Source organism: Hypanus sabinus, chromosome 12 (genome assembly GCF_030144855.1).
Source record: "Hypanus sabinus isolate sHypSab1 chromosome 12, sHypSab1.hap1, whole genome shotgun sequence".
Taxonomy (NCBI): domain Eukaryota; kingdom Metazoa; phylum Chordata; class Chondrichthyes; order Myliobatiformes; family Dasyatidae; genus Hypanus; species Hypanus sabinus.
Window position 1 is genome coordinate 78448524 of NC_082717.1, and position 19035 is coordinate 78467558.

At 40.9% G+C, this 19035-nt stretch overlaps 1 protein-coding gene across 3 annotated transcripts in view; it reads left to right on the top strand.

Annotated features, from left to right (window-relative positions):
• Positions 1 to 14562, top strand: part of LOC132402513 (beta-soluble NSF attachment protein) — a 35503-nt gene extending 20941 nt beyond the window's left edge. For all 3 annotated transcript variants that reach the window (XM_059985366.1, XM_059985365.1, XM_059985367.1), the window contains 3 exons: positions 2643 to 2711; positions 7896 to 7946; positions 14291 to 14562. In XM_059985366.1, the coding sequence (XP_059841349.1) occupies positions 2643 to 2711; positions 7896 to 7946; positions 14291 to 14389 (219 nt within the window). In that variant the 3' untranslated portion in view covers positions 14390 to 14562. The remainder of the gene's footprint in view (positions 1 to 2642; positions 2712 to 7895; positions 7947 to 14290) is intronic.
• The last annotated feature ends 4473 nt before the right edge of the window (positions 14563 to 19035 follow it).

The following is a 19035-nucleotide window of genomic DNA, read 5'->3' on the forward strand; positions in this document are numbered from 1 at the left end:
GTTTGGAAAGTTGGAGCTCCCATATCCAAAGGAGCCGCCTATTGCATGAGATAGTAATGAAGGTAATGCACACGGTTAGGGTGGTGGAGTGGAGATACATTTCTACCAAAGGAGGTTTAAGGCACTCCTTCCCTCCGCTAGCCTGCAGGTCACCCTTGGGCAAGGTGTAGCACCTGCTTAGTCCACCCTGATCAGGGTCACGTGAAGCCACGTGAGCTGGTGGTGGATGGTTGTATGAGCAGCTGGTGCACATCACAAGCCCTGGTAATGTAACCGTTGGTGCCAGGCAGACAAACTTTGAAGAGTATTGATAATGGCTGGGTTCTCCCGTCTTGTAAAGCCACTGCCCAGAAGAAGGCAATGGCAAGTCACTTCTGGAGAACAATTTGCCAAGAATAATCATGGTCATGAAAAGACCATGATCGCCCATTTCATATGACATGGTACATAATGATGATGAGGAATGCTCACGGTGTTGCTGGGAGAGTTGAGTAACAGACCTGACTGTCTGATTTATATTTTGATGTTCCAGAGAGATTCATTTGGCAAAGAACATAGTGGTTGCTTTACGATTTGTGTTCTTAGTGCTGGAACACTAATTATTTTAATCTGTGGGATTTGGCAAATCCTGTGTTTATTTTCCATCCCTTTTTGTGAAGCTGCCTAGAACTTCTTTAGTCCTGTGTCTAGGGATATTGATGCATTGTGTTTCGGGGAGTGAATTCCAGGGTTTTGACTGGTAATAGTGAAAGAATGGTGATCGAACTCTGGATGATTTGCAGCTTGGAGGGGAACTTGTTGGTGTTCATGCGTATTCCTGTCCTTGTCTCTCTTGTGAAAGACGTCACGTTTGTAGTGGGTGATGCGGAAATGGAGCCACAGTGCACTTTGCGGATGGTACACCCTGCAGCCACTGTGCTCTGAAAGTGCAGGTAAGTATTATTTAAGGTAGCGCGTGGGGTACCAGCCAAGTGAGCTGCTCTGTTTTGGATCATGTCAAGCTTCCTGAATGTCATTGGAGCTGCACTCATTCAGACAAATGGAGACTTTCATCTCCCTCCAGACTTGTATCTTGCAGATGATGGAAAGGCTCTGGGATATCTGGAAGTGAGACTCTCACCAGAGGTTAGACAATCCTCTTGCAGCCTTCTTATTTGTGGTTGACCCAGTGAAGTTTCAGGCTGATCTGTAAACCCCATAATGTTTGAGAGGTGGGAAAGGGGGGGGGGGGTATTTTCTCCTAGAGGATGGAGAGTGGCGTACTCCATCCCACAAAAGAACTGAAATTAAAACTCTTAGCTCTTTATTCCCAGTGACATTAGGAGAATAATAATCCCAATTTTTGTGTGTAAATAATTAATGGTGATGTTGGCACTGATTTCATGGGAAGAAACTGAAGCAACCTCTGGTGTATTTATCTGCGCTGGTGCATGTATAAATCAGGAAGGTTGTGTCAGTGATACCCTGCTCACCCACTGATCGCAATTCTGCTGCCAGCACTTAAACTCTCCACTGGTCTTTGCATGAAATTAGGATAATTATCCAGTATTTTCAGTCTGAAGGTCGGGGCTTAATCAACCATATGTAGCTTAATTAAGATCCAAACAAGTGTCAAAGAGCATGTGTGGCTTTGAAGTTTTAGTTTTGTAAGTTTGGGGTTTAGTTCTCTCAAAAAGAAAATGGAGTAAATTCTCAAAAGATTCAAAGCAACCTGGAATAATTATTTTACATTTTCTATATTCTACTCCTAACTTTTTGCATTACCAGTCCTCTTTCCCCACCTAGAGTGATTGCTTAATTCCAGCTTCTTCTTGCTGGTTCGGGAAGAAGGTCTTCTGAGGAAAGCTTGGGCAGAATATGGTTGTGTCCGTTTGAGTTGAGATGGTTGTCAGGTGACTTTGTTTGAAGTATCCTGACAGATCTTAACAGAGTGGATGTGGAGAGTATGTTTCCTCTTCTAGGAGAATCTAGAATAAATAAGATGCTGACAGTGTGAGAGATGAGGTGATATATAAAAAAAATCTCTTTTTGTGTTACAAGTTCTTGAAACTTTCTCAAATAGAGGGAACAGAATGTTTGGATTTTATTTTAGACATAGTCGGTAAGTAGGTTGTGTGATTAGGCCTGAATTTATTGTCATTCACCAGTGGACAAGTGTAAAGGAGAACAAAATGATTGTTACTCCGGATCTGATGTACCACAAAAGAAAACCAGCAAGCATTAAGAACACAATAAATATAAATACATGCAATTATTTTATAATTTAGAATTGAGAGTGCATTGCAGAGAAGCGATGATCCTACTAATCATTCAAAGGATTGAGTGACCTCCTCCCTACCCTATTGTGCATGTTGGTATGGTTCATTCTGTGTATTCCAGTGAGCCTGTTTTCTGGTTGGAAAACCATTCTGCCCAACCAGCACCACAGCACCAAAAATTTCCTGTGTAGGTTACTGAATTTAACCCACTAATTGACAATTGTAGCTAACATGCCTACTAAATGTTCCGGTCAACTGAACGCTGTGTACGGCAAAAGCCATTCTTTTGTTGAAGAATGTGAGCTAATACAGTGCCAATGTATTGTGTCCATGTCATTTCAATGTGTGGGGAATTAAATTATGTTCTTGATTTTATTTTTTTAGCTTGCTTTAGAGAAGTATGAAGAAATGTTTCCAGCATTTTCAGACTCGCGGGAATGCAAACTTTTAAAGGTATTTGTTGAAAATCAAATAAAGAGATGGCTCTGTTCTCATTTGAAATAGCAAGTTCAGTTCTTGCATAACAGGAAAACCATTAATAAGGACTGAGAAATAGAAAACTACTTGTACAGTGTATGTAACACAAAGTACCATGTGGCATTTTATCAGATTAAAATATGAACATCAAGCCATGTATGAGATGACCAAAAATTCAGTCAAATAATTAGCTAAATTATTTCAGTGATGGAAAAGGAGCAATGGAGAGACTTACAGGAAGAAATTCTAGATTTTAAGGCCTTTGGAATTAAATATAATGCTGTCAATAGCGGAGCAACTTTTACATTTGGTGATGATTGATCAGTTAGAAGTGCAGGGAAGCAGATAAAAAGAAATGGATGAGATGAAAAATTGAGCATAAGGGCGCGAATTGGGAGGGATTTATAAATTAACGAGAATTTTAATAATTGGATCATATTAAGTTGACTTCAAATGTGTTAACTTGATGGAACTTGTTGCATGTCAGGACATGGGGATTAGAAATACAATAATCAGTTTTGCTAAAACAGCATAAATCGCCATGATACCCTCATTGTTAAAAGTCAGAAGTTGGGCCCAATGTGAAAGAAACTATTGGGCTGAATTTAATGCAGAAATGCTTGTAGCACACAACTGCTGGTTTTCACAAACATGCAAACCTCAAAAGTGCAGGTACTTGTGTTCCAGCAGATTCCCCATTGGTGGGCTCTTCACTAACTAGAGTCCTATTAGACTCTGCAGCAAGAGCATGAAACTCTGAGATTTCCAGTACTTGTGTCGGAAATTCTCAACTCAGACAAGGGGCAGGGAATTCGTTCTCTTTCAACAGAAGAGAAAAATTGCAAGAATAGTATTAATTTACAAAAGGATTCCTTTTATAGATAGTTTTGTGTTTTTGTTGTTTTTATTATTTTAAAACTTTAGTTGATCTTGGAATGTTTTTCAAAAAGTGAAAAGCAAAATACTGTGAATGCTGGAAATTGGCAAGTGATCTTGGAAGTACTCAGGAGGTCAGGCAGCATTTGAGGAGAGGGAAATAGTGAGTGTTTCAGATTGTTGATATTCTAAAGAAAAGCCACTAACCTGAAGCATTAACTCAATTTCTTCCTTAAAAGGCTGCCTGAGTGCTTTAGTGACTGACAGCATTTACAGCAAAGTGGTGTAAGGGGAGCGGCCGTTTTTGGAGTGGGCATTGTCAGAGTGGTGTGGCTTTGACTCAACAGGCTCGGCAAGCGCAGGCAGGGGTTCTGTGTAAGTAAGAAAGTTTCTAGTGTTTTTTTTTGTCTGTTAGTACATAGCTAGTGTACTGAGAATGGATCTGGAGGAAGTGTTGTGTTCCTTGTGTGAGATGTGGGACATTTTGGAGACCTCCAGTCTCCCTGGCAACTACATCTGCACAAAGTGCATTGAGCTGCAGCTCCATGTAGACCATGTTAAGGAGCTGGAGCTGTAGCTCAGTGGCCTTTGACTCATACAGGAGAATGAGGAGATGATGGATAGGTCCTCCCTAGGTTGCAGGAGGCAAGTCCCTGGGAGAGGGAAAGGGAATAAGCAGTCATTGTAGAGTACTTTTGTGGCTGTTCCTCTCAATAATAAGGATACCACTTTGGATAGTATTTGGGGTAGGGTGGGGTGCGGTGACTTACTGGGGGAAGCCGCAGTGATCAGGTCCCCAGCACTGAGTCTGGCTATGTGGCACAGAAGGGAAGGTGGGGGAGAAGAGGAGTGCAGTTGTGGCAGGGGATTCCATAATCGGAGCAGCAGAAAGCTGATTCTCTGGATGTGAAAGAGGCATGTTGCCTCCCCACTACCAGGGTTATGGATGTCTCAGATTGGGTCCATGACTTTCTAAATGGGGAGGGTGAAAGTGTACAGGTAGTTAGGCAGAAAGCTGAAAAGCTGGATTGCTTTGCAAAGCTGGATTGTGGGCAGGTTTACTATCTTGGCAGGGGGGTGGGAACTGGAGTGACAGGTCTGAGAATGGGGCTGTTGGTATACACGTAGATGCAGATTCTAAGTGTGACAATGGAAAAGAACAGGCTGAGGATAGGGCAAAATTGCAGTCAGTGGGAAGGGTTCAAGAGCAACGGGGGCCAAAATCAAAAAGGGTGATGTTATATTTGAATGCGTGAAGAATACTGAATAAGGTAGATGACCTTTTGACAGAGATTATGTGGGCATCTCAGAGTTGTGGCTGAAAGAATATTATAGTTTGGAGCTTAACAACCAAAGATACACATTTTATCAAAAGGACAGGCAGGTAGGCAGAGGAAGTGGGGTGGTCCTGTTTGTAAAAAATGAAATTAGGTCCTTAGGAAGAGGTGACATGGGATCAGAAGATGCAGAATCCTTGTAGATAGAATTAAGAAACTGCAAGGATAAATAAACCCTGATGGGAGTTATCTACAGGTGTCAAAACAATAGTCAGGATGTGGGCTACAAATTACCATGGTAGATAGAAAGGCCATGTAGAAAGGGAAATGTTGCAATAGTAATGGGAATTTCAGTATGCGGTTAGATTGAGAAAAGTTGGTTGGTGCTGAATTCCAAGAAAGGGAATCTGTAGAATGCCAACCAGGTGGCTTTTTAGAGCAACTTGTGGTTGAGCCCACGAAGGGAATGGCAATTCTGGATTGAGTGTTAAGTAATGACCAGATTTGATTAGGAAGTTTATGGTAAAGGAACCCTTAAGAGGCAGTGATTATAATACGATGTAATTCACCCTGCAGTTTGAGAAGGAGAAGCTAAAATTGGATGTATCATTGTTACAGTGGAATAAAGGGTATTACAGAGGCATGAGAGAGGAGCTAACCAAAGTTGATTGGAAGGGCTCACTAGCAGAGATGATGGCAGAACAGTAATGGATGGAGTTTCTGAGGGAAATTCAAAAGGTGCAGGAAAGATACATCCCAACGATGAAGACATATTCTGAGGGAGGATGAAGCAACAGTGGCTGACAAGAGAAGTCAAAGACAACATAAAAGCAAAAGAGAGGGCATGTAATATAACAAAAATTAGTGGGAAGCTAGACGATTGGGAAGCTTTTAAAAACCAGCAAAATGTAACTAAAAAGCCATACAGAGAGAAAAAATGAAATATGAATGTAAATTAGACAATAATATAAAATATGAAAAGTTTGTTCAGATGTATAAGGAGTAAAGAAAGACTAAGTGGATATTGGACTGTTGGAAAATGACATTGGAGAGGTAGTTATGAAGGACAAAGAAATGGTAGATGAACCTATTAAGTACTTTGTGTCAGTCTTTACTGTGGAAGACATTAGCAGAATGCCAGAAATGCAAGAGTATCTGGAGTCAGAAGTGAGTGTCGTCGCTATTGCTAAAGAAAAGTTAGTATGCAAGTGCAGCAGGTGGTCAAGAAGGCCAGTGGAATGCTGGCTTTTATTGCTAGGGGGATGGAGTATAAGAACAGGGAGGTCTTACTGCAGTTGTACCGGGTATTGGTGAGACCACACCTGGAGTACTGTGTGCAGTTCTGGTGTCCATATTTAAGAAAGGACATACTGGCTCTCGAGGCAGTGCAGAGAAGGTTCACTAGGTTAATTCCGGGGATGGGTGGGTTGATGTATGATGAGAGGTTGAGTAGATTGGGACTCTACTCATTGGAGTTCCGAAGAATGAGAGGCGATCTTATTGAAACATATCCGATTGTGAAGGGGCTTGATTGGGTGGATGCGGGGAGAATGTTCCCAATGATGGGTGAAACTAGGACTAGGGGGCATAATCTTAAAATAAGGGGATGCCATTCCAGGACTGAGATGAGGAGAAATTTCTTCACTCAGAGGGTAGTGGGGCTGTGGAATTTACTGCCCCAGAGAGCTGTGGAAGCTACTACACTCAATAAATTCAAAACGGAGATAGACATTTTCCTGGATAAAAATGGCATTAGGGGATATGGTGAGTGAGCAGGTAAGTGGACATGAGGCTAGGTTTAGATCAGCCATGTGATCTCCTGGGCCAGTTTTCGATGGCCTGGATGGGTCGGAGAGGAATTTTCCAGATTTTTTCTCCTCAATTGGCAAATCGTTTTTTATCCCCCGGGTGATCACATGGGTTTGGGCGGGATGAATAATAAAATAAAATGGGTGGCTTGGTGCCCTTTTGGTTGGCACTGTTGCCTTGTGGGATTTGGTGAAAACTAGAGTTAAGATTGGATCAGCCATGATCTTGTTGAATGGCGGAGCAGGCTTGAGGGGCCGATTGGCCTACTCCTGCTCCTATCTCTTATGTTATGTTCTTATGTTGACTAGAATACAAAAGCAAGGGTGTGATGCTGAGACTTTATAAGGTGTTGGTGAGACCCCATTTGGAGTATTGTGAGCAGTTTTGGACTCCTTATATAGTAAAGGATGTGTGGCATTGGAGAGGAAGTCCCTGAGAATGATCCCGGGAATGAAAGGGTTAACATACGATGAGTTTGAGGCCTGTACTCACTGGAGTTTAGAAGAATGAGGGGGGGATCTTACTGAAACTTATCCAATATGAAAGGTCTGGATAGAGTGGATGTGGAGAGGATGTCTCCTGTTGAGGGGGAGTCTAGGACCAGGGGTCACAGCCTCAAATTGACGAAGAGGAATGTCCATCTAGAGTAGATGAGAAAAATTTATTTTTCGGACAGAAGCTGGTGAACCTGTGGAATTCTTTGGCACTGATGCTGGTTAGATTTATGATGGTGGTTGATAGGTTCTTGATTAATCTGTGCCTGGGACAATGTGGATGTAAATCTCATGCTGGCTGTAAAGGTGTGTGGCATAGGAGGTGACTTCATTCGCTGTGCTGGAGTTGGATGCCACACTACAGAAAAGCTCAGTCGAATTTCCAAGGTGTTGCAAAACCATCTATTGTGCCTCAGTCCAGAAGAGTAAAATAATATCTTCCTCATTTGCCTGATGCAAATTTTTTAAAAATAGATGCTGCCTGGTTCGTTTAATTTTTTTGGCCACATTCTTTTGTTCAGCAGTGTTTTTAAGTGAAGTATACCCAATGCTACCAGTGAACCAGACATCCTTCCTCCCCCCACTTTAGCTCCTACCTCTGCACTGTCAGTGCTTTAGTCACAGCTAGGTTGACGAAGTCCGGTTAATAACCATATTGTGCATTCATATCTACCATTATAATTGTCCATCTTTCTTCTTGGTAGAAATTGCTTGAAGCCCATGAAGAACAGAATGGTGATGCGTACACTGAAGCAGTAAGTACAGACAGTTTGCAAATACTGATTTTTGTGTTAATGTTTCAAACTTCCAGGTTCCATAAGTCAAGTAATGAGAATTTTGCTTTAATTGTTTAATTCACTTGTCTAACCACTCAGGAAGCAATTTGCACACTAAGTAGTGCAGTGCACGTGTGAAATATGCAGTGGTGCATGTAAGTTGTCTTCTGATGCTGTGGCATTGACGGTGTTCCCACTCAGAAGCTGCAGCTCCTGCAAAGGAGACTGTTAAGCTTGAAAAGGCAGAGTATGTTGGGGAGCACTAGTAATGTAACACTATGGAAGATTCAGACCTTGGGAGCATTTTGGAAGAAAAGAATATGTGAACAATTGATCGTATAGTTACGGAAGAGGTGGGAAGTTGTAAACAGAAATTATTTTAACATTTGTTATGTGCTCTTTCCTGGTTCAGCTCAGGGTATTCACATGTAAAGGGAGATGGCACACAAGTCCAAGGCCACAAGAAAATACTTTATTAGAACTAGCACAAATGCAATACAAAAGGGAAAAAATGAATTTCTGTAGTAGTAGCAGTACAGAAATCAAAATAATACTTATCATGCTCTAAATGAGTTGATCTGTGCACTGGCTGCATGCAGCCTCTCCTGAAGTTCAGCTCTAACTCTGACTCCTTTCAACATACTGTTCCTAGCTGAGCACAAGTCACTAGCTGTAACCTAGCCTACGACAAGACTCTCTTCTTCCCCACCCCCACTTCACTGCACTGCACTGTTTATACTCTTTATATACCCTTTAGGATCTTTCAAAGCAAAACATAATACTTTTCCATCCCTCAGTGGTAACACTTACAAACTTCAGACCAGTCACAATAATTTAGGAAAACAGGGTTAATAGGTCTGTAAGGAGGAATACATCATGCATTATCTCATCTCAGGGAGGTGCACTTACACACATCTCCAGCTCATTATAACTTTCCACACAGGCATCATTTCATCTCTGAACATCTATTTTATTCTGATATATACCAAGGAAGTATCAGTTAACTGTTTCCTTACAAAAATGAACTGTCCTGTCTAGAAATCAGAAGCAATAATGAAGGAGAGTACAGTAGCCTTCGGACGAGCATTCTTTTCAGTTCTCTTCAGAAGTGATTAGTTTCAATACCAGGTCAACCACCTGTACCTTCAGTTGGGTTTCCCCCTCTCCATTCTTGCTGCCTAACCCTCTATGCATCTTTAGCATTCTTTTTCTCATACTGTAAATTTGAGTTCCCACAGTCCCACAGTCCCACAGTCCTGATTGAAAAGCCACAGAGTCTGGGCCTCTGTACCTTTGTCTGCAACTGGATCCTCTACTTCATAACCAGATGACCACAATCTGTGTGGATTGGAAATAACATCTCCATCTTGCTGACAATCGACACTGGGGCACCTCAGGGATGTGTTCAACTCTCTCTACACCCACGATTGTGTGGCTAGGCAGAACTTAAGCGCCATCTATAAATTTGATGATGATGCAACCATTGTTGGCAGAATCTCATATGGTGATGAGAGGGCATTCACAAGTGAGATATACCACCTAGTTGAGTGGTGCCACAGCAACAGCCTGGCACTCAACGTCAGTAGGATGAAAGATACCTAACATACCTAATGCAGATAATGGACTGCCTTCATAAGACCATAAGAAGGCGAAAGACATAGGAGCAGAATTAGGCCATCTGGCCCATTGTGTCTGCTCTGCATTCAATCTTGGCTGATTCTTTTTACCCCCATCCTCAACCCCACTCCCTGGCTGTCTCCCCATAACCTTTAATGCCATGGCCAATCAAGACTATCGACGTCCACCTTAAATACACCCAAAGACCTGTTCCCCAAAGCTGGCTGTGGTAACAAATTCCACAAATTCATCACCCCCTAGCTAAAGAAATTTCTCTACATCTCTGTTTTAAATGGATGCCCCTCTATCCTGAGGTTGTGCCCTTTTGTCCTAGACGACTCCCCCACCATGGGAACTATCCTTTCCACATCTACTCTGTCTAGGCCTTTCAACATTCAAAAGGTTTCAATGAGATTCCCCCTCATCCTTCTAAATTCCAATGAATACAGGCCTCATATGATAACCCTTTCATTATCAGAATTATCTTTGTGAACCTTCTCTGAACACTCTCCAATGCCAGTGCATTTTTCTCAGATAAGGAGCCCAAAACTGTTCGCAATACTCATGGTGAGGCCTCCTCAGTTCCTTATAAAGCCTCAGCATCACACCCCTGCTTTTGTAGACCTCATGAAAAGAATGCTGACACTACACTTGCCCTCCTCACTACTGACTCTACCTGCAACTTACCTTTACATCTCAGATTTTTGGATTTTCTCCCCATTTAGGAAATAGTCTGCACATTTATTTCTTCTCCAAAAATGCATGACCGTGTATTTTCCAACACTGTATTTCATTTGCCACTTTTTTGCCCATCCTCCTAATCTGTCTAAATCTTTCTGCAGCTTTCCTGTTTTGTCAACTCTATCTGCCCCTCCACCAATCTTTGCATCATCTGCAAACTTAGCAACAAAGCCATTTATTCCATCATCTAAATCATTGATACACAGCATAAAAAGATGCGTTCTCAACACCAACCCCTGTGGAGCGCCACTAGTCAAAGGCAGCCAACCAGATAAGAATCCTTTTACTCCTGCTTCCTGCCTCCTACCAATCAGCCAGTCCTCTATCCATGCTAGTAACTTGCTAAGCAGACTTGTGTGGCGTCTTGTAAAAGGCCTCCTGAAAATCCAAATATACAACATCCACTGCATCCCCTTTATCTCTCCCACTTTTAATCTCAAAGAATTCTAATGGGTTTGTCAGGCAAGATTTTTCCTTGAAGGAAACCATGCTGACTTTGTCCTATCTTGTCCTGTGTCAGCAAGTATTCCATCACTTCGTCCTTAACAATTAACTCTTGCATCTTCCCAACCACTGAGGTCAGGCTAACTGGTCTATAATTTCCTTTCTGCGGCCTTTCTTCTTTCTTAAAGAGTGGAGTGACATATGCAATTTTCCAGTCCTCTCAGTCAATGATTCTTGAAAGATCAAGCAGTCAGCATGGCTTTGTAAAGGACAGGTCGTGCCTTACGAGCCTGATTGAATTTTTTTCAGGGTGTGACTAAACACATTGATGAAGGTAAAGCAGTAGATGTAGTGTATATGGTTTTCAGCAAGGCATTTGACAAGGTACCCTATGCAAGGCTTATTGAGAAAGTAAGGAGGCATGGGATCCAAGGGGACATTGCTTTGTGGATCCAGAATTGGCTTGTCCACGGAAGGCAAAGAGTGGTTGTAGACGGGTCATATTTTGCATGGAGGTCAGTCACAAGTGGGGTGCCTCAGGGATCTGTTCTGGGACAACTTCCCTTCATGATTTTTATAACTGATTTGAATGAGGAAGTGGAGGGATGGGTTAGTAAATTTGCTGATGACACAGAGGTTGAAGATGTTGTGGGTAGTGTGGAGGGCTGTCAGAGTTACAGTGGGACATTGATAGGATGCACAATTGGGCTAAGAAGTGGCAAATGGAGTTCAACCCAGATAAGTGTGAGGTGGTTCATTTTGGTAGGTCAAATATGATGGCAGAATATAGTATTAATGGTAAGACTCTTGGCAGTGTGGAGGATCAGAGGGATCTTGTGGTCCAAGTCCATAGGACACTCAAAGCTGCTGTGCAGGTTGACACTGTGATTAAGAACGCGTATGGTGTATTGGCCTTCATCAATTGTGGAATTGAATTTAGGAGCTGAGAGGTAATGTTGCAGCTATATAGGACCCTGGTCAGGCCCCACTTGGAGTACTGTGCTCAGTTCTGGTTGCCTCACTACAGGAAAGATGTGGAAGTCATAGAAAGGGTGCAGAGGAAACTTACAAGAATGTTGCCTGGATTGGGGAGCATGCCTTATGAGAATAGGTTGAGTGAACTCAGCCTTTTCTCTTTGGAGCAGCAGAGGATGAGAGGTGACCTGATAGAGGTGTACAAGATGATGGGAGGTATTGATCGTGTGGATAGTCAAAGGCTTTTTCCCAGGGCTGAAGTGGTTGCCACAAGAGGGCACAGGTCTAAGGTGCTGGGGAGTAGGTACAGAGGAGATATCAGAGGTAACTTTTTTACTCAGAGAGTGGTGAGTGCGTGGAATGGGCTGCTGGCAACAGTGCTGGAGGCAGATATGATAGAGTCTTTTAAGAGACTTTTAGATGGATAGATGGAGCTTAGTAAAATAGAGGGCTATAGGTAAGTCTAGTAATTTCTAAGGTAGGGACATGTTCGGCACACCTTTGTGGGCCGAAGGGCTTGTATTGTGCTGTAGGTTTTCTGTGTTTCTATCATTACTAATGCCTCCACAATCACTACCACTACCTCTTTCAGTTCATCTGGTCCGGGTGACTTTTGGGTCTTTCAGCTGTTTGAGCACCTTCTCCCTTGTAATAGTAACTGCACTCTCTTCTCTTCTCACACCCTTCAACACCTGGCACACTGCTGGTGTCTTCCACAGTGAAGACCGATGTAAAATACTCATTATTTCACCTGCCATCTCCTTGTCTCCTGCTACTAATTCTCCAGCCTCATTTTCTAGCGGTCCTATATCCTCTCTCATCTTTTTTTTTATTCTTAACATACTTGAAAAAGCTTTTTCTATCTACCTTAATATTGTTTGCTAGCTTGCTTTTATATTTCATCTTTTCCCTCCTAATGATTCTTTTAGTTGCTTCCATAGGTTTTTAAAAACTTCTCAATCCTCTGTCTTCCTGCTAATTTGTGCTTTGTAAAATGCCCTCTCTTCTGCTTTTACATTAGCTTTGACTTCCCTGGTCAGCACGATTGTACGTTTCCATTTGGGTATTTCTCTGTTTTTGGAATACATCTATCCTGAACCTTCCTCATTTCTCCCAGAAACTCAAAACAGTGCTGCTCTGCTGTCATCCCTGCCAGCATCTCCTTCCAATTTATTTTGCCCAACTCCTCTCTCATACCACTGTAATTTCCTTTACTCCACTGAAATACTGCGACGTCAGACCTCAGTTTCTTCATATCAAATTTCAAGTTGAACTCTATCTTATTGAGATTACTTCCTCCTAAGGAATATTTTTTAACGACTGCATCCACCAAATCTTAATTTTCATTCTAACATTCAAGATGTTGATACCTTGATTATTTGTAGTTACTAAGCATTTCATTTTCACTACTGGCCATTTCAGGCATCTCCAAACCTGAATGCTTGAAACCACAGTGAGCAAAACAGTTCTGAGTTGCCTTGCTGCTTATTTCTTGCCATCTATCAGTGACCAAAACCTCTGGTTTTTGAACACAAACACAAGCAGCTGACGCTGTTTTAGAAAGTGTTCACTCCAAGCACGGCCATAGTGTCTAACAGCTACACAAATGTGTGTGAATGTTGCTAGTTAGAAACTGGCGACACTCTCCTGCCCCAATTAAGCAGCATAGTATACCAAACGAATGAAGGGAATACCGAATATTTTCTTGATTAGTTTTTGTTCTTGAAGATTTGTCCCAAATTAGCTGCTGCACTGATTAACCGATGGCCCAATTAACTGGAACCCTCTATATTTTGTTTTTGGTTCTGTATGTTGTCTATGTTTCGTTGGTGTACCATGGTCCAGAGGAACTTTGTATCATTTGGTTGTATATACATTCAGTCAGATGACAATAAACTCAAACTCTGAAACTTCTGCATTTTGAAGCATTAATTCTGTTCTCTCCACAGTCTGCTGAGTATTTTCAAAATTTTATATTTTTAATCTGAGTTTTCAGCATTACAGTTTCTTGCTTTTAATTTAACAACATTCTTTTGGGCGAGAAGGTTAGAAATGCATCCCAAAATCTAATTGTTTGAGTTAAACTACAATTTATTCCTGACCAAAGAGAACTCAGATCCTAGAATTAATAAATTAATGTGGTGTGTTTGACGTTTTAGAGATATAGCACAGTAACAGGCCAGTGAGATTGCGCTGTCCAGTTACACACGTGATCAAATAACCTACTAAGCTGTCCATCTTGGGACTGTGGGAGGAAACCAGAACACCCAGAGGAACCTCACACAAGTGACTGGGAGATACTCCCGACAGACTGTGGCGGAATTGAACCTGGGTCGCTGGCGTTGTAAAAGAGTTGTGCTAACCACTGTGCTACCATGCCTTGCACTGTTGAAATTCTGGTTAAAGACCAGAATTTTTAAGCTGCCTGCCCCCCCCTCCCAGTTCAAAGGCACTTTAAAGATGACTGCATTTTCTCTGTACATGTATATTGCTTTTCAGGTATTCTTGTTAATTCCGCAGCTGTAATTTTCACTTGAATCCTGTAGGTGAAGGAATTTGATTCCATATCAAGGCTGGACCAATGGCTTACAACAATGTTACTGCGCATCAAAAAATCCATCCACGGAGAAGGAGACCTGAAGTGAACCATTGGCATATAATAAGGCATTTTGCCAAATTTGTGACCTGCTATTATGTGTACTGGGTTGTGACAAACTTGGTTATACCTGTTTCAGTGTTTATGATTAGGTTTTGTTTTCTTTGTGTTATCTGCCAGTTATTGTAAGTTTAAAATATATTCTTCTGCTCATTTATTGAATAATGCCAACATGGGAACTGGTCTTAGCCATTAACATCACAGAGCTACAAAGGGCATGGTAAAAACTCTTTTAACATTTTGCTTGAAAACTGTTCTGAATGTTAGTGAAGTTAAAATTCTTCTGTTAATGCAAGTCCGTTGGGTAGTACTTCAATAATGCAGCAAGGCATTGTGAGTAAATGTGCAAGAACATAAGGGTCTGAAATACATGTACCCTGGATAAACCATTAGTTGGTGTAAGTCCAACAAATGCCTCACCTCTCACTTTTAAAATAAAACTTTTAATGGCATTGTGTTCAGAAAGCAAAATTTAATTCCATCTTTCCTTCCGTATTTTACTGAGGAGGTATTGTAGATGTTGATTTGAATACCATTTTTTTAATTGTCCTTTGCAGTTAACTATAAAGATCTAGTAAGACAAAAGGGCAATGTGATTGTTTCACTATATATTTAAAAAAATATTTGTCATTCCCTTTACAGTTGTGATTTGATTAAGGTCTCTCTGACATTTAGAATGCGTTAATGGTTTTTAAGTGATCAGTGGTTCATTTTAAGGCTTCTCTGGTCAGGGACGTTTCCTTAAAAAAGTGTATTTTTATTGATTTGATTATTTTGTGTTTGCAAATTTTCTTTTTGTTAGCTAGATGGTTCATCGACATAATGGAAAAGGCTTGTTTATGCACTGGTTATGTAATATAGTGGCAGCCACGGACTTCGTCTATTTACACTGCGTAATTGATAAGGTAGAACCTTTTCCAATTTACTGTGCAACTACATGGATATGCTAAGTATTTTATATGAAAGTTTCTTTTTGTAAATCCAGAATTCAATATTTTGTGAAAGGCTAATGCTAACCTTCCTTGTCTCATGTTTTCTGTGCTTATGTGCATGTGTCTAAATTTATAACAGTCTGACTGTATAGCTTGTTCCAGGCAAGCTTTCAACTGCAAACACATTTATCAACAATAAACAGTCTATTCAGTTGGCACTGCTGGTACTTAAGACTTGGGAAAGTTATGGTGCTCTAGTGTAAGTAATTGAAAAGCATTGATGCCATTGATCAGATATTGCTTTCCACCGATGAAAGTAAGCAGTATTGGCAGTTTCATTTCTCTTATTGGACAGATAGAGTTAACAAACTGAATGAAGAACTGAGATTAGAGAGTAGAAGGTGCAAGTGCATTTACGTGTCTGGCTCCAGATTATATACTTCACAAAATAAATACATTCCATCCCACACACAATCTTTAAAAGCCAGGCACTTTTAATATTGGGTGTATGTATTGGGGCTTATAGCATCTTAAGGTATAAATACGGGTCAGAGTTTCATTACCATTTTAACGCTCAGTATTACGGTGGACCTAGCTGTTTTCTATGGGAGTACTATTCTCATTTTAAATAAGCAAAAGACTACATTTTATGTAACAAAGTATGTTTTATTTCACATTATTGTGAAGCTGTATCATTGTGATTGGGCCCAAAACATTTTTTTTAAATCTATAAACCCGCTGTGGGCATTAAGTGATAGTGTCAACTTGAGATGCACCCTGCATGAATAATGTTCTTTTAACTTTGCAAATGTAAAAGTGCTGATTCCTGACAAATGAACACAAAGCTGTTTAGTTTGCGGTATGAAGATTTCTATACTTTCACAGTGAGAATTGCGGCCAAGTCCATGTATTAATGCTAGCTGGGTCTGATTTGCTCTCTATGCTACTTGTGCTTTTCAACATCTGTTCAGCTATTCCATTTGGTGATGTTCTGTGTTCTGTTCTAAATGTTTTGAAATGCGATATTTTTAAAAATGAAATCCTCAGCTGTTTAACCTAAGAATAAAATGAAAAGAATTAGTTATTTTTAACTATTGGATAGAGTAATAGAATTTAGTATAATATGGGATTTTGTTGTGAATGCAGAAGTTAGTGTAAGTTTTGGGTGCTTCTTTTTCTAAATCTATTCATAGTCTGGAATTGATGTTTGGAACATTGTAAAACTGCACTTTACCAAGTAGGGAAATGCTCACTTGAACTAATTCTTCAAACATTTCTGAAATTATGTCAAACCCATTGTTAAAAATCATTAATAAGTTTGATTCTTAACTATTACAGATTTGCTGTAATGTTCAGATATTCATACCGGAACTTTTATAATGAAGAAAAATATTTTGCTTTGGGAATTTGATGGAGACAAATGTACCTTTGTTTGCAGTTTCACAAATGCTGATGTTGCATAATCAACATTATGTTGCAAATAAGGATACGAGCACTCTAGTGAGGATGAGGTAATTTAACTGTCTTCCATTGCATTCCTGAAATGCTTCCGTGCAGTTACATTGCTAAATGGCCCCAACCTGCTTCAGCGGGGGCTTTTGGCAAATGGCTTTCAAACTAATAAAGTTCCCGCACATGTTTTGAAGAGGTGGTTTACGAGCTTGATTACAATAGTTGTTGTTGGGCATTGGAGGACAGAGTCCCCCAGATGGGAATCTACTCTCTTTCATCCCATTCAGCATCAAGATAAATGTATTTACATATTACTGGCAATGAACTGCAGTTTGGTCCAATACGTAACCGGCCACGCATGGAGATGCCTTGTAATATATATCCAGCCTTCCCTTCCCTTCCAAGATCTGGTGTCATGATTGGCAGATCTTTTCAGAATTCAGTGCAGAGATATCTGAAAGCCTTTTTCATTGAGCTTCTGCAAAAAACGATATTTGTCTTTAATAGAATAATTTAATTATTGAAAAATTGTGACAACTTTGGGGTATGCACCTTTTAGTCTCCATATGCCATACAGCGATTCTTAATCTTTAGTGTAGGAATGAAAGTCTTGAGTTGGAGTAGGAAAGGAATTAAAAGGAAAAGAAACATACTGAAGACTGGCTTTAGTATAAAAAAGTTACTTAACATTACTTAATTCCTTACCATCCCAGTTTTAAATTGTACTTTTTTTTTGTTGTCAGGTGACCAGGGACAATTTTGTCAATTGACTAGGTATTTATTCCAGCATATTATCTGTCATGGTGTTAAGCTTTTGCCACTAAATTGGTGGATTGTATGCCTGTTCCAATGTGTTGTGTTGTGTTCTGAAGCATTGTCCCAGTATAACTGTTCACATTCAGCATGTTACAAGGCCATATGAACAATGTTATCAAATCTACATATTATAAATCGGTTTAGGATCTAATGCATCAGGACAATCTATTTGTGATGTTTGGTCTCACTTGCAAATCTGGTGCTTCTGGGCAGAAGCAGAAATTGGTCTGTTGCTGGGATGACCTAAATTTCTCAATGAAAATAAAACATTCAAAGTATTATCAAGGTTTCATTTCTTCATTTTAATCCTATACAGCATATTTTTAAGGCCAATTCTTGGTCTTTTATTTGTACAAAGTTCTTTCATTATTTGAAGTGTATCTCCAATTCCATCAATCCTACAGCTGCAAGAGTATCCTCTTATCTCATATCTGCAAAATAATAAGCCAATACAAACCCTTGACTGATTCCATATGTCTCAAGTATTCTAGATGTCAGACTGATGACAGATGATGATGATGAAAATGCCCACATTTTTTCTCCTCTGATTTTTCCATTCCACTTCTATCTAATATCTTTCCCAAATCTCATAAATTGTTTTTAGGGGGTGACATGGTAGCATAGTTATTAGTGTAAGGGCATTAAGTGCCAGTGACTAGAGTTCAATTCCCCCTGCTGTGTGTAATCTTCTCCCTGTAAGTGTGAAGTGGTTCATTTTGGTAGGTCAAATTTGAAGACAGAATATAATATAAATGGTAAGACTCTTGGCAGTGTGGAGGATCACACGGATCTTGGGGTCTTTGTCCATAGTACATTATGTCATAAGGGAACAGGAGGCTGGACCCAAGTGCAGGACGCAGGCACTGAAGTACTAGGGATAGGACAGGAACAACTAAACGATAGACAAGATGTGGTGACCGTGGTGTGCGTGAGGGACATGACGTTCAAGGTGATTCTGGGGTTCAGGTAGAATCTTAGAGTTCAGGCAGGCAAGGCAGATCCCAGAGTTCAGGCAATGTCTAGGAGTTCAATGGGCAGGGCCCAGACCTCCCAGGCAGGAACACAGGGGCCTGGGCAGGTCACGGGGCACTTGGGTAGGTAGCGGGGCACAACCTGTCGACAACGAGAGATAGGTGATGCACTATCAATAACTTAAGGAGACAGGGAGTACAAAATGATAGGATTTATTAACAGTGAAAACAGGCGTGACCATGTTGAAGACTGTGGAAGGAGCAGTGCCCCAATCGCATTTATACAGGGGTCTGTGGGAGGAGCCACAGGAGCAGTCAGCAGAGGGCCGTGTCCAGACAGGTATACACGGTTTACCACAATAGGTAGGGGCAGAGACCTCTGGGCAGGCCGCATAACTCCTAGGCAGGGCCCAGGCAGGAACACAGGGGCCTGAGCAGGTCATGGGGCACCTGGGTAGGTTGCA